This window comes from Amblyomma americanum, chromosome 1 (genome assembly GCF_052857255.1).
Source record: "Amblyomma americanum isolate KBUSLIRL-KWMA chromosome 1, ASM5285725v1, whole genome shotgun sequence".
Lineage (NCBI taxonomy): Eukaryota > Metazoa > Arthropoda > Arachnida > Ixodida > Ixodidae > Amblyomma > Amblyomma americanum.
Window position 1 is genome coordinate 186,314,890 of NC_135497.1, and position 14,005 is coordinate 186,328,894.

Below are 14,005 nucleotides of genomic sequence, written 5' to 3' on the forward strand. Positions count from 1 at the left end.
TGGCACGTTTTTTGTGGGGCGGGGCTCCGTCGCCGCCGCTCGACGGAAACGTAGAGCAGGGCCCAGCGGCACCGGCCGCCCGATTTGGGGGGGAAACCGGTCCAAATTCATCCCCCTCCGTCGGCTCCGTCAGTGTCAGAGGTGACAGAGGAAGCAAAAAACCGGCTGTGAGAATGTGGCCTTATGCTGCCTGCGGCATCAAGACTGCCAGATTCGAGGCCCTCGATGTTATTCAGCAGACAAGGGAATGGAAAGACATGCTTGTTATGACATACATGATGGACGCCAATAGTAACCGAAACCAAGGAGTATTTTCTTCTATTAATTTCCCAGCGGCGAACGTGGACTGTCAGCGCGGACCAATCAGGGTGCAACCGCGTCTGACTTCTGCCCGCTTCTACAACATGGCCGCGCCTGCCGAAGCGGCCTCTCGCTTCACCACGAACTCGTCGTTGCCGCTACGGTGTGTCTTATGTTCACGGCAAACAAAAGTCGCACAAAGCTTTCGCTTTGTCTGAAGATGCCCGCAGCACAAAATTTTAGCGATGAAACGCACCAGATTTTCAGAATGCTTCTGGATTTTGAAAGCTGCTAGGCTTAGCCACTACACGCCGGTTGACATCAGGAAGCGCGAGAGGTTCAAACAGGTTAACTATTTTGGTTCAGAAAGGGGTCACAAAGAATAATTCGTCCTCTTTGTCGTTATGGAATAAATAATAGCTTAATTGTAAATGCACGGCTGCTCTTTTCAGCATTTTACTAAGCATGTGGAATCACGCCGTTTCTAAATCCTGGCGGCAGCGGTCTGGCGGCAGCCGCCCGTTTTCGGCGTTCCGCAGCGCAAGTTCGCACCATGTGGGTCACCCTAAATACAGTACATATACCGTAACGCAAATGGTTCTTGTCAGTTTTTTCGAGGCCATTCGTTAATTCGAACATCGGATAATTAGAACTTTTTTCCCAGTCACGTGAAGTTCCAAATTAACGAGCTTTTACTGTACTTATAAACCTTTGAAGTCATAAAGTTTTACCAACTATATGCAGCTGCTGTGGCAAAAGATCCAATCAGCCGGGGCTACGCGGCTTATTGGCTGCGGCCTTGGTAGCTGCCTGACGTCTGAAAGACTAACCAGTAGCCACCTCCCAACATGTATATGCAGATGCAAGCGACGGAGGAGGGTGCGAGCATGAAAAGGTCTCCGGGAAGGGCTCACCAACTTTCGCGCGTGATTGTGGGTCCTCTGCTGCATGTAGAAGTGTATTGTTTTGCTCAGGTTTTCATGACAACACAACGCAGTGATTGAGCAAGTTGATGTCCTCTCCTTGGAAGGTGTTTCAGAGCCCCTTTAAGCACGTGAAAGGAAAAAACAAAATACACCCTCCTCTACACATGCAAAACTCAGTTTTCATTTGTATTATGAATCTTTGGATGCGTGAATATTTTTTACAAATAGATTTTAACTTCATAGCTCATGCCTGCATCATGTAGCTAGTCTTCGTCTTGTAAACTTTTGTATCGTTTTACACTGTCTTAACATGAACCAACCCACCCAGGGTTTTTTTTTTTTTAAGCAAAGCAGCAGCAATGGAATGAAACAGCAGCAACCTGACACACACAAAAGGCAGATCAGGAATGGCACCTGCAGCAAAAAGACAGCAGCACTATGTAGATCTCACATTCCGTCTCTCTAGGATGCACTCAGATGGGTCCCTTTTATGTTTTATTTTAATGCAATAGCGTTAAGGGTCCCGTGTCGCAGAAAAGCCAATGTCGACGTTGTCGGTGTCATTGGCCGTGAGCGAAAAATCCCGATGGAAGAAAGGTTTTAATAAATCGAGCTGAAAAAAATTGGATTAATTTGGGTTTGGGTGGGAATAGGAGCAAGAACCTTCCAATTGTGAGATGGGCATGCTACCCACGGGCCACAAAGGCACAATGCTTCAAGATGAATTAAGGTGGACCCAGCAAATGCGCTGCGGTCTGACTTAGTGAAGTGTGATGGAAATGTACAGCGCAAAGAAAGACGAGGACACAAGAAAGACACATGGACACACGTTGTCTTTCTTTGCGCTATACATTTCCATCATGAATCACCAACATGCCCTTACTGCCACCTTAGAGACACGTACTAATTTGTACATAAGTAATTATGTGTACGTGAATTAGGAAAGCGGTAACTAAGTAGGCGGCGTGAATGGGACCTGATAAAGCTACGGAATACTACTCTTAAAGCGAAGCCTAAGCATCCCCCAATTTTTTTCTGCATTATTTCTTCTGCTTGTGCATTCACAATGTCAGTTTTGGAGAATGCTGGCTCCAGTAGCAGCTGTACTGCTAAGGTGAAAGCATGAAACGTGAGCAGGAGGAAAAATGCAAGATAGCAAAATGGGACTACATTCAGTCAATCATCCTTATAAGTTTTTTTTTGCAGAGAACCTGACGTTCACCACAACTCCTGTCGATAGTAAGAACTGTATTCAAGCATAGCACTGGTACAAATTTTAACAACCTCCCATCTGTATAAACACACAGTGGGTTCAACGGAGTTCAGCAAACTGATGCAACAAATGCTTCCTGCCACTGTATCAGGCATGTAGAAGGCAAACATATAGGCAAAAAGAAAAAATGTTATAGTCAGTGGCACAAAAGCACACCTGAAATAAAATCAACCAGCACAACAAGACAGACCACAGAACACAAAGTAGGAGGAGTGAGTACTGAATCCAAATGTTTACTTCACTGATGGAAAACCCCAAGGAAGGAAACTGTCTGCATTTGGCCATTATTACAGCATCACAACATGTAATCACCTTTTGCCAGCAAGAAGCAATACCAAGTATAGCTGATACAACTATTACCCCCTCACAAAAATAAAAATGCTTCCAACAGTTTGTATGAAAGTGTGTGCCTGCTTTTACCAAGAATCTTAATCAAGAATCTTGGCTTGCACTCAGAGGACCGCCTGCTCATCTTTGTTCGTGCAAGTGTGAGCCGAGATCCTTGCAGATTAAAATCACTGGCAAGAGCAGGGACACACTTCTGCGCAAATTGTTGGAAGCATTTATCGTAAAAAGGCACAGTAACAGTTTTACCGGTGACACTTCTGTATTACACACCATGATGCCATAATCATGGCCATAAGCATGGCGATTAGTTGCCACCATCCTGGTCTTTCTCTTTTTGCCCACGACACATTAGCAAAAGCAAAAAGTGGAAGGAAAAATTAAGCTCCACGTTAAAGGGGCTCTGAAACACTTTCCGAGGAAAGCACATCAACTCGCTTAATCACTGCATTGTGTTGTCATGAAAACCTGAGCCAAATAATACACTTCTACACGCAGCAGAGGACCCACGATCACGCGCGAAAGTTGAGGAGCCCTTCCATGCGACTTTTTCATGCTCGCATCGTCCTCCGTCGCTCGCATCTACGTATATATGTTGAGAGGTGGCTACTGGTTAGATTCTTTCAGACGTCAAGCAGCTACCAAGGGCGCGGCCAATTAGTCGCGTAGCTCCGGCGGGCCAGGAAGCTCTCCGCTGAAGGTGGGGCCGGCGGAGGAGTGCCGACCTTCCAGCGTGCAAAAAGTGACGAGAGGAGAGGGAAAAGCGCGAAGACGATGAAATTCAAATTTTTACTACAGATAACTTAACATAAAGTTGAATGGCGCAAGGGAACGAATACACGAAGACACAGAGACAGAAAGAGTGCCTACTACCAACTGAGCTTATTGCGGAAAACACCACCTTTATATGCCAGTACATTATCACCATCAGTGCGTTATAGTGAGGACAAGCTAACAAGAAAAAATATATGCACAGAAAAAGATTACATTTAAGCATAAAAGCCAGAGAATTGCTACTCAGAGAACAAGGCAGGAAAAATTTACAAACATGCTAACAACTTTGGGTGACAAGATCTCATGACCATCTAAAAAATCCAGTTCCCGGCTGCTGAGTTTGACCAACGAAGTGCTTATGCACGTGGGCCCACCTTTCTGTATGTGAAATGCTTCGATAACTTCCCTTTGAACTCGCTTTCTGCCTCTGCCGATAAAATTTGCCTCTTCCAGCACCGGTCCACAATCTTGACAATCTCTGCAGTGATCAGGGAGGTTCCCCCTTTCATTCTTTCTTATTGCCCGTTTGTGCTCAATCGCTCTCTCAGTGAAACAACGGCCGGTCTGCCCAATGTAGACACGCCCACACTTGAGTGGTATCTCATAGATGACTCTAGACCTGCATTCCGTATAATGCTGCCTATGCTTGATAGCGCACCTCGGGGGTCATTTGTCCATCATGGAGCATATCTTGCCAAGCTTACATGGTGCTGAAAACACCACATTCACACCATAACGAGCCCCTATCTTCTTGATGTTGTGCGCTATTTTATGCAAATACGGAATCACCGCCACAGGCCTCTTATCTCGCTGCTTGCTTGATAGGGCACCGCTCTAACAGAGTTTAACCTTCTGCAGCAAGGCTCCACAAACAGCGGTTATGACAAGGCAGGGATAACTAGCGTTGTGTAATCTCTGAAGTTGCTTTTCAAAGCCAGCCTGCACACAGTGATCACATGATTTTCAGAGTGCGGCGTGTAAGCATGTCATGGCAATACTTCATTTCACCAGTTTAGAATGGGCACTGCTGAACGGCATGAAGCTTTTCTTGAAGCGGCACACATGATCCACGCCAGTGAAATCAAACCTAACGTCCAGAAACTGGGTCTTGCCCCCTTACGGCAGTTCCCAAGTGAAGGTGAGGCCTTGGGAATTGTCTTTAAAAATGTTAAGAACATCAGCAACAGCTTCGTCAAAGTTAAAAGAGGTAGGCGGGTCAAAAAGAATAACATAATCGTCAACAAAGCAGAAAACCCGTCTGGCAGGTGTCCGGTTTAAATGCGCACAAATGCACTGGTCAATAAAGGCTAAAAAGATGTCAGTTAAAATGGGGGCTACAGATGAGCCAATGCAAATTCCAGTTCTTTGCAAATAAAACTACTGGTTAAAATCAATGACAGTGGATTGCAGATAAAATTCATGCAAAGAAATCAAATGGTCACTGGTGATTCCAATAGCGTTCTGGAACCTTAGTTCATCAAGGTCATTTATGCTCTCACGAATGGCTGTAAAGAGGCAAGTACTTCTGCTAGATAACTCAGCTTCTACAAAACGCATTAGAAAATTTCTTGCTGGACAGTATTTGTGAAGAGGCGTGCTTTAACATCCCAGCCATACTGCAACATGATTAGAGCCCCTTCCAGATCCCCTTTAAGGGTATAAAGCAATAGCATTAATGGGTTAATGTTCATATATGTGGAATTGGTCGTTCTCTAATTTACATTCATAGATCACTTAGAGTCCGCATACCACTCCTGGGGCTACGGTGCAGTGGTTAAGCGTTGTGCCACCGCCCGGCAGATTGCTGCTTCAAACGCAGCCGCTGGTGGGGCTTGCGAGACCCAGGTTGCCCTTCCCAAGCAACCTCTCACAGCCAATCATTAATTTAACTGCCATCTATGTACTACGTACAATGGGCAGGTTGTGATGGCATCACAAGGTCACGTCTGGGAATTTATCTCAGGATTTTTCACTCACGCCACCGCCGGAGCTGAGTTTTCCACTGCATGGGACCCTTAAAGGAGTGCAGACACCTAACTTTTGGGTGCGTGTTTTTTGTTTCTTGTTTGTAGTGATGTGTAAGGCATTATTATACATGGATTACCACCTGGTATTCTCCTACGACCACTAAATAATTTATAATCGCATTTCTTTCTCATGATGTTTCGGTTTCAACAGAAAATGAAGACTGTGATGTCAACGTGTGCTTACAGGTCACGTGACGCATGAAAAAACTGCAATATAATCAATCGCTTCTTCCACATTCGTTGTCATTCCGGCTCTTGAGGAAGGCTGGCTTCAGCACTGCAGGAAATTATAACGATGAAGCAGCGATTATATAGACGTTTTTCCATGCCTCACGTGACACAAAAGTACTCTTTGAAGTCACAGCCATCGCTCGGCTGTTGAAATCGAAACAGCATGACAGAAAAAATTTGATTATAAATTACTTAGTGGTCGTAGGAGAATATCACTGGTAATTCATGCGTAGTAGAGTCCTCCACATCATTGTAGAGAAGAAAACGTGCCACCAAAATTAGGCGTCTATACTCCTATAACTCAGGCTGCACACCTACCCACTGGGCTGCGCTGCGGGCAACCTGTCAGGTGTGTGTGTGCGTGTGAGAGAGAGAGCATGCGCGCACACACTGCCCACCGTGGCAGTTCAATTAATGATAGGTCGCGAGAGGTTGCTCGGGAAGAGCAACCTGGGTCTCACCTTTCCCACCAATGGCAGCGCCTACCATCGCAGGGAAGTGGCCCATCACCTAACCGCTGCACCACTGCGCGAGAATGGTATAAGGACTCCCAAGGATAAAAGAATGTAAAGTAGAGAATGACCAATTCCACATGCATGGGCATAATAGAATTATCGCTATCCGAACAGCTTCCATTCGTTAACAATGGATCAGAATACCGGAACCAAAGTGAAAACCATGTGCTAGCACACCTAATTTGCATTTAGCCTAACTATGCAAATTGATTGTAAATTTTTTAGTCTGTCTTTAGTCCATGTTGGATTTTATTTTAGCAAGATTTACTAACTAACCCAACGTGTTTTATTGAAAAGAAGAGCTGAAGAGACAACAGAGCATAACACCATTATTTACCTTTCGCTTGATGAACTCGAGTAGACACTCTTGACCCCGCACGAAGAAGTTATGAAAAAACTCTATTTCTTCTCGGTCTGACCTGAGGCCCTGGTCTATGTTGGTCACTTTGCGAAAGCCATCTGCAAGAAGCAGCATAGAAAGAGTCCATTCCTGATTTCAGAATATCTATTCATACTCAGTTTCAAATAGACTAGAAACAGTGTTCACAAATCCAAACCAAATGACTGTGAAACAAAGATGGTAATTTTTTCAGCATGCAATAACTTGCTGATGTAATTTATGGCTATGACAAACCATAAATTACGTCAGCATACCACCTTTGTGAAGTCACAGGTGCAAAGAACACAGAAAAAAAAAACAAGCATTTTCAAATTTACCAGAAAACAACCAGCTAAAATTAATGGCACGAGAACAAGCTGGCTAGGCTTTATTGCATGCTGAAAATATAGATTGCACTATACCGCGACCTATGTCATTCCGCAGCTCAAGACGGCACTGAACGCCCCACCAATTGCTTATCCATACACATTAAAATCTCAAATATACTCCATTCTAAAAAGAAAAACAAAAACAAGAATATTGAAGTTGCAGAAACACTGCATCCAGAAGTGAAGTGTTCCTGTAACTACACATTGCCACAGTCGCACAAAAAATCGAACACCAGTCCACACAAAACTTCGTGCATTCTGCCATCAGTAACAGTCACACCTAAGCCGCCCAAGACACCTAAGGACAATTGTCTAAGGCGTGTCAAGGCGGCAGCTGAGTGATGAAAATTTCCACAAGGAAACCAGCCCCTGCTTGGCACGAAATCATGTGTTGTAGGGAATGTAATGCATGCTGCACGCTCAAAATGTTTGCAAAGTGCTGCACTCTCTGCACTAATATGCACATGGAGCACAACATTTTCCAAGAGGCACAGTGCCCCATCAACATTAAAAGTTCGAGACGATGTCAAAGTCTGCCAAATAGACAAATGCGCATCTTTGAGATTATAGGCTGGAATTTCATTTTGCACATCTAGGCACACGAGATTATAGGCTGGAATTTCATCTTGCACATCCTTAATGAATGAGCAACACCCAGGCACAAGCTGCACGGCAGACCTCTGTTGAAACAAAGCATTTACTCCACAGGACTCCACAGTCCTGTTGCTATAACACAGAGGCCCTGAAATGTCTTCCACAAACCGTTTGATGACCTTTGTGGCTGCCTCGAAACAGTTTTGCAGCAGGTGTGGATAAGAAATGTTTTTACTATTTTCAGCTGTTGCCGATGTCTCATGATTACACAGCCTATTCAGTGAGAATAGTGTGAAAGAGACCACTGACGAGAATGAGAAACATGGGTGCAAGCTTTCTACCACCCCTTCTACTGTGTTCACATCAAAATATGAGTCAGCAGTGAGCCCAATCTGCTACCACACAGCAGAACCACTTAATTTTCACATGCTTGTTCCCACAGCATACTGAAGGCTCACAGGCAAAGCAGTGGCTTTGATGAGTCAGTGTACAGACCTCTGAAATTAAGACCTCTGAAGTTTCTTCCAGCAGAAATAAAAATTATGCAATGTATTACACTCAATCCTATTCACAAAGTGCACATCAACCGCAGATGACGCAGCCGGATTACTTGGAGAGCTGCAAATTTACAACACGGCACAGTGTAACCGTTGATTCTGGCTCGACTTTCCTTGCCAACTTTATTAATTTCTGCCAAAACCTTGACTTCCGCTTGCGCTACTGCCGTCACAGGAAAAGATCTACAAGAATATGCCAATATTTTTATACTTGTCTCCAGACGTAGACTATCCCTTAAACATTTCTATGCTCAATGCAAGAGCAAAAGAAAAGTCAGCTGTAAGTGAGGTAATGGCTACATGTAAGAAGTTCAATACCCACTGGTCACCACTGGGCACCAAACGGATGAGTGTTCACTTCGACTGCGGGATAGGACTGTGTCACATGAGGATAGGCCAAATGAACCAGCAGTCATATGATTAACGATGATCAGTCATGTTTACTTGCTGCATTACGATACCATTTCGTGCTGATGACGACCACAAGATTTTGGGGGAGTGTGGCATAAAAAACATCAGAACAGATTGCACACATTGCACAGAACTGAACAGCAGTCACAATGACACACAAATATGCAATGTTGCATAAGAGAATATACAAATGAGCCATACGTTCACAACAACTAGGCATAATGGCAACGAATGTTGCCACAAATTAAGAAAATGCAACTTCTCATGTTGCTTTTTTTCAGTAACATTATTTCTTGTATTCTTATTTCATTTTTTTTATCAATTATTCTGCATGTACTTACACATGTTAAGCTGTCTGATGAAGCTTGCCATGTTGTTGTGCTTGAAGTAGAGGGGCAGAAGTTCCTTGGCAAACTGCGTTTGGTTGTGTATAATGAAGCTTTGGCCATTCTACACAAATAAAAAAAAAAGTTCAATGAGTACAATGCACATAGAGAAATAAAAAAAAAGGGCAGCTCCTGACCAATCTAGCATTCAAGCAAGAGAAATGGCTCAGTTCACATTTGCAAGATATTAGCAATAAAGGTGCACTAAAGAGGAATCTGAACTCGTCTTTTTAACGCGGGAACTATATCTGCACACTCCGGGCATTCTCAGCAACTTCGAATTATTGTCCTGTGCGGCCGATTTCCCTAATTAAATCGGATTGTACGTCCCAGCTCCAGCCTTTTTTTTGAACTCAACGCGGGGTAAGTAGGCGAAGTCAGCCAACACATGGAGTGCCTTTCAGCCAGTCCAGTGGCGGCTTCGCTTTCGCTTTTAAGTTGTTATTTAGGTTTCTATGAACAAACAGTTTCAGTCACAGACAATATAGTCGCAAATTAGGCCCACGGAAATAAAAATAGACGTGGACTCTGATTTACGTACCACTCCGCCGATGGCAGAGCGGCAAGCCGCCATGGGACTGGCTGACGCGTTGGTTGTCTCCTTCTACCGATCGCATTGGGTTCAAAACAAAGGCGGAAGCCGGGACGTTTAATCCGATTTAATTAGGGCAATTGGCCGCACAGGACAATAATTCGAAGTTTCTAAGAATGCCTGGAACGTGTAGATAGTGTTCCTGCGAAAAAAGAAGAGTTCAGATTCCTCTTTAGTGCACCTTTAAGTTGACATCTCATAAATATTTGACAATACCAGTTGTTGGGCGAGTTGGTGCTGACGATGATCCATAACAGCGCGACATAACAGCGCTGTGTGTTGTGTCTCCTCTTCTTTGTCCAGTCTGTCGCGCTGCTATGGATCATAAATATTGTTACGTGAGAGCAAGCCAAAGAACTAGACGTGATGATAGATGGCGATGATATGATTTAATGACGGTGGGCCTATCACGAATGCTCCTGCCCGCGCCACTGTCTGCTTTATCTTCTAGTCCGTCACAATATTCTTTAGTAATGAAAGTAGAAATAGCAATTGCCCCTTTCTTTAATGTTACAGCAAAGACCAGACTACTACTGTTACACAAGTGTTATCCCCGCTTTTAGCTACCATATTACAGCAGACTGAACACGTAATGTATACATTCTGGTCAAAAAATCTTGGGACGAAGGTGCGCATAACAAATTTATTTCTGTACAGTCAGTCAGCTGGTATTCATTCTTGTGGAATGGATACCAGCTGACTGGGTAGGAAGACTATGCCGCAACAGTTTTTTCCCGTACATCTGCGTCCCACATAGCTGTCTCGGTCAGCGCTTCAACTTTCTCCGCATCTGATGTTGCACGACAAGCATGCTTGATTATGTCCCCCTAACTATGGTGCAAAAGGTTACGAACAGGAAACAGCACAAGGAAAAGAAAACAGAGCAGCATATATGGACTCGGAATTGCACAGCCTAAGAAGGTGTCCCAGAAAAACCTTGTGATTATCAAAAGGAAGCATAAGGGTGGCAAAACGGGTGATGCGCCCCAGCTACACCATATGCAGGTCATTCCAACCGCAACAGCGAACTTATTACATAACTACTGACAACTCCAAACGACGTTTCCGCGCAGTAGAGCTCAAGAGAAACGAAGCGAATGTGAAAGAAAACTTAACGGCGGAAGGCCCTGCATCGCCAACTGTAACTATTTGTCCAGCCGTCAAAGAATGTGCAAGGTTTGCTTCCGCTGGACGCGCGGTCGCAAAAGACGGAGCGAAATTTGCATGGGCATCTGAGATAGTATGCGCGGCACCTGATTGCAGGCCAGCTTCAAGTGACCAAAACTGTCTAGCTGTTCAACAAGTTGGCAGCACTGAAATGTATCGTAAACACTACGAAACGCGACGGCAAGCACAGGATAGAACGCGAAGCTGAGCAAACGTCGATTCCAAAAGGGAATACAATGTCTTAGCCCTAACTCACAATCAGCGAAAAGCGCGACATACCGAGCTCCAGCTGATCAAGTCGTTGCATTTCTCGTCTTCGACAAGCTTCCATAGTTTAACTAAGAACGCGGGGACGTTACTGACGCCAACTTCCGTGGTATGCATCGCGAACACTAACTGCCTTCGCACACTTTCGGTTAACAATAAAATGTTCCGCGAAATGTGACCATTGCAGACACCAGACAGCCAAAAAGTGAAAAACACAACACTATGGCCTCTCTACGAGTAGGTGTGCCAACCGGCGGTAGAAGCGCGCGCCCTTTTTTTCATGATATAGTGGTGGCGCCACCGGCGAAATTGCAGTTCGCTCCCGTTTCTTCCGGTCTTTGTTAAGCATGTATGAATCCGATTCACTTCAATATTGCTATCGATATTACTGCGGCATATGACTTTATTGTAATTAAACTGCACAAGGAAAAAACTACAGAGACGTGTGCATATTATAGTGTCAGGGATGCAGAGCTTGAAATATCTGACTCGTTCAGCTCGGCCGTAATAATTAATTGTTTTTTAGGGAAAGGAAATGGCGCAGTATCTGTCTCATATATCGTTGGACACCTGAACCGCGCCGTACGGGAAGGGATAAGGGAGGGATCGAAAGAAGAAAGGAAGAAGGAGGTGCCGTAGTGGAGGGCTCCGGAATAATTTCGACCACCTGGGGATCTTTAACGTGCACTGACATCGCACAGCACACGGGCGCCTTAGCGTTTTTCCTCCATTTAAAACGCAGCCGCCGCGGTCGGGTTCGAACCCGGGAACTCCGGATCAGTAGTCGAGCGCCCTAACCACTGAGCCACCGCGGCGGGTTCGGCCGTAGGTGCAGTATCAATTTTCAGGCTCTGCCCTGAGTAGTTGAAATGCCATATTACGGTTTTTTTTTCTAGTTTTCTTCTGAAAATGTGTGCAGCATCATGTAACCACGATGAACATGGATCTGGCGAATTGGAAATTATCTACAGAATATGAGCTTATATTTAAATTCGATACTGAAGCAAATGAGTAAACTAACAAAGTAAAGTAAATCATGGACATGGGATGTTTGTCAGCACTTGTAGTGAAATAGCGACGTACTACCCGGGCGCTCGCGCGGTGTAGCTCATACTGAGCGCGATATTAAGTGTCCAAGCATTCAAGCGCGCGTCTCAGCACTATGTTTCCTCCGTTTTTACTTTTTTTTTTAAGGAGGGAGAAAAATTTTAGCGAATGCAGTGAAGGCTACGTGACTACCGAGCGAACTTGCAAGAAGCGCTCGGTACGAAATCGATGAAGACAACTTGTTAAGTCTGCGTTGTTCGGCTCTTTCGATCGATGACAAAGGTGCCAAAAGGTGAGGTGTTGCAGTATGTGATGTGTGGTTGTTTGTTTCTTTCCCCTTGGGAAACAGAAGACGACCATGTGACGAAGCGCCATTTGCTGGGAAAAATAAAGTGCTTTGCCAGCATAAGCGTGTCTTATTTATAGGTAGTTGTGTGTCACAGAGGTGAATACGGCCTCCAACACCCGCTGTACGCATTTGCTCACCGCCAGTTGTGCGATGCCGACGTGCGCCTCGTAACAACGGCAGCCTGAAAGCCGCCCGCGGCAAAGAACCACAGTGCACACAGCACCTGCCGCCGCACCGACAGCGCGCTCGCACGCAAACCTCCCAGTTCGTTGCATAGCCACTCCACAGCCTGCTCCTCCAGTCGAAAAAGGCGTCGAAACAGCTCGTCCGGCAAGTCGTTGTTGTTGTTAGCCTATCAAAAGATGGCACATACCCACACTGGGAGATCGGCCAAGAATCGGGTGGCTGTTCACCTGAACGCAGGTAATAAAAAGGAAAAGCACGTGGGAGCGCAACACCGGTGAATTGTTCCTCATGAACAGAAAGGGATGAGAGTCAACCGCGTCTTCGTGCGCCCTCCTCCGCCGTTGCTCGCGCCAGCGCAGCCGTGTACACCGCCGCCATTTTCTGTCACAAACTCAACGGTCAAATTGACAGCCTCAAAACTGGGACAAAAAACTGTCAATAATAATAATAATTGGTTTTTGGGCAAAGGAAATGGCGCAGTATCTGTCTCATATATCGTTGAACACCTGAACCGCGCCGTAAGGAAAGGGATAAAGGAGGGAGTGAAAGAAGAAAGAAAGAAGAGGAGCCGTAGTGGAGGGCTCCGGAATAATTTCGACCACCTGGGGATCTTTAACGTGCACTGACATCGCACAGCACACGGGCACCTTAGCGTTTTTGCTCCATAAAAACGCAGCCGCCGCGGTCAGGTTCCAACCCGGGAACTCTGGATCAGTAGTCGAGCGCCCTAACCACTGAGCCACCGCAGCGGGTCTGTCAATAAGCGCCTGCAGAATTAGGTGTGCAACGTCATCACTTCTGCCATATCTGTGACGTCATCTGCAGCCACCCATGACGCAAAAAAGCAATATGGCCGCCGGCCACGACCGACCAATAGGAGCGAGGCTTATTGACACCTTTGTGACAAGTTTTTGACAATTTTCATAATTGACAGTTACGTAATATAGCCCCAGGAGTGGAATTAACCGGGCTATAGTTGGTTAGTTCGACCATGGGCTAGGGTTAGTTGAACGCCACAGGACCGAGATGAACGTGAAAAAACTGTTGTGATACTGTGTGTGCACGGTGTGAGTCACCCTCTGAAGGAGGAGGAGGATAAACTTCATTTTCGTCGACAAAAGTAGCAGATGGTGTGGGGTTATAGCCCCATCAAGTGGCCATGAGCCCGTGGCGTTCGGCGACTTTTAGGGCTCCTCTCACAACCCAGATCTGTGTGTACGAGTCGGAACTGAGCAATGCGGCCTCCCACTGGTCTGGATTCGAGAGCTGCAAACCTCGCGGAGGGGAGTC

At 45.5% G+C, this 14,005-nt stretch overlaps 1 protein-coding gene across 8 annotated transcripts in view; it reads right to left on the reverse strand.

The window, feature by feature from the left end:
• The window catches only part of LOC144114356 (heat shock factor protein 1-like), a 74,269-nt gene extending 62,908 nt beyond the window's left edge, over positions 1-11,361 (reverse strand). For 6 of the 8 annotated variants that reach the window (XM_077648023.1, XM_077648020.1, XM_077648022.1 and 3 more), the window contains exons 1-3: positions 11,146-11,361; positions 9,063-9,171; positions 6,729-6,850 (exon numbers count right to left, since the gene is read on the reverse strand). In XM_077648023.1, the coding sequence (XP_077504149.1) occupies positions 6,729-6,850; positions 9,063-9,171; positions 11,146-11,250 (336 nt within the window). In that variant the 5' untranslated portion in view covers positions 11,251-11,361. Of the gene's footprint in view, positions 1-6,728; positions 6,851-9,062; positions 9,172-9,915; positions 10,007-11,145 lie in introns of those variants that run through there. The other 2 variants (XM_077648024.1, XM_077648021.1) reach the window with 2 other exon arrangements.
• Between the last annotated feature and the right edge of the window lie 2,644 nt (positions 11,362-14,005).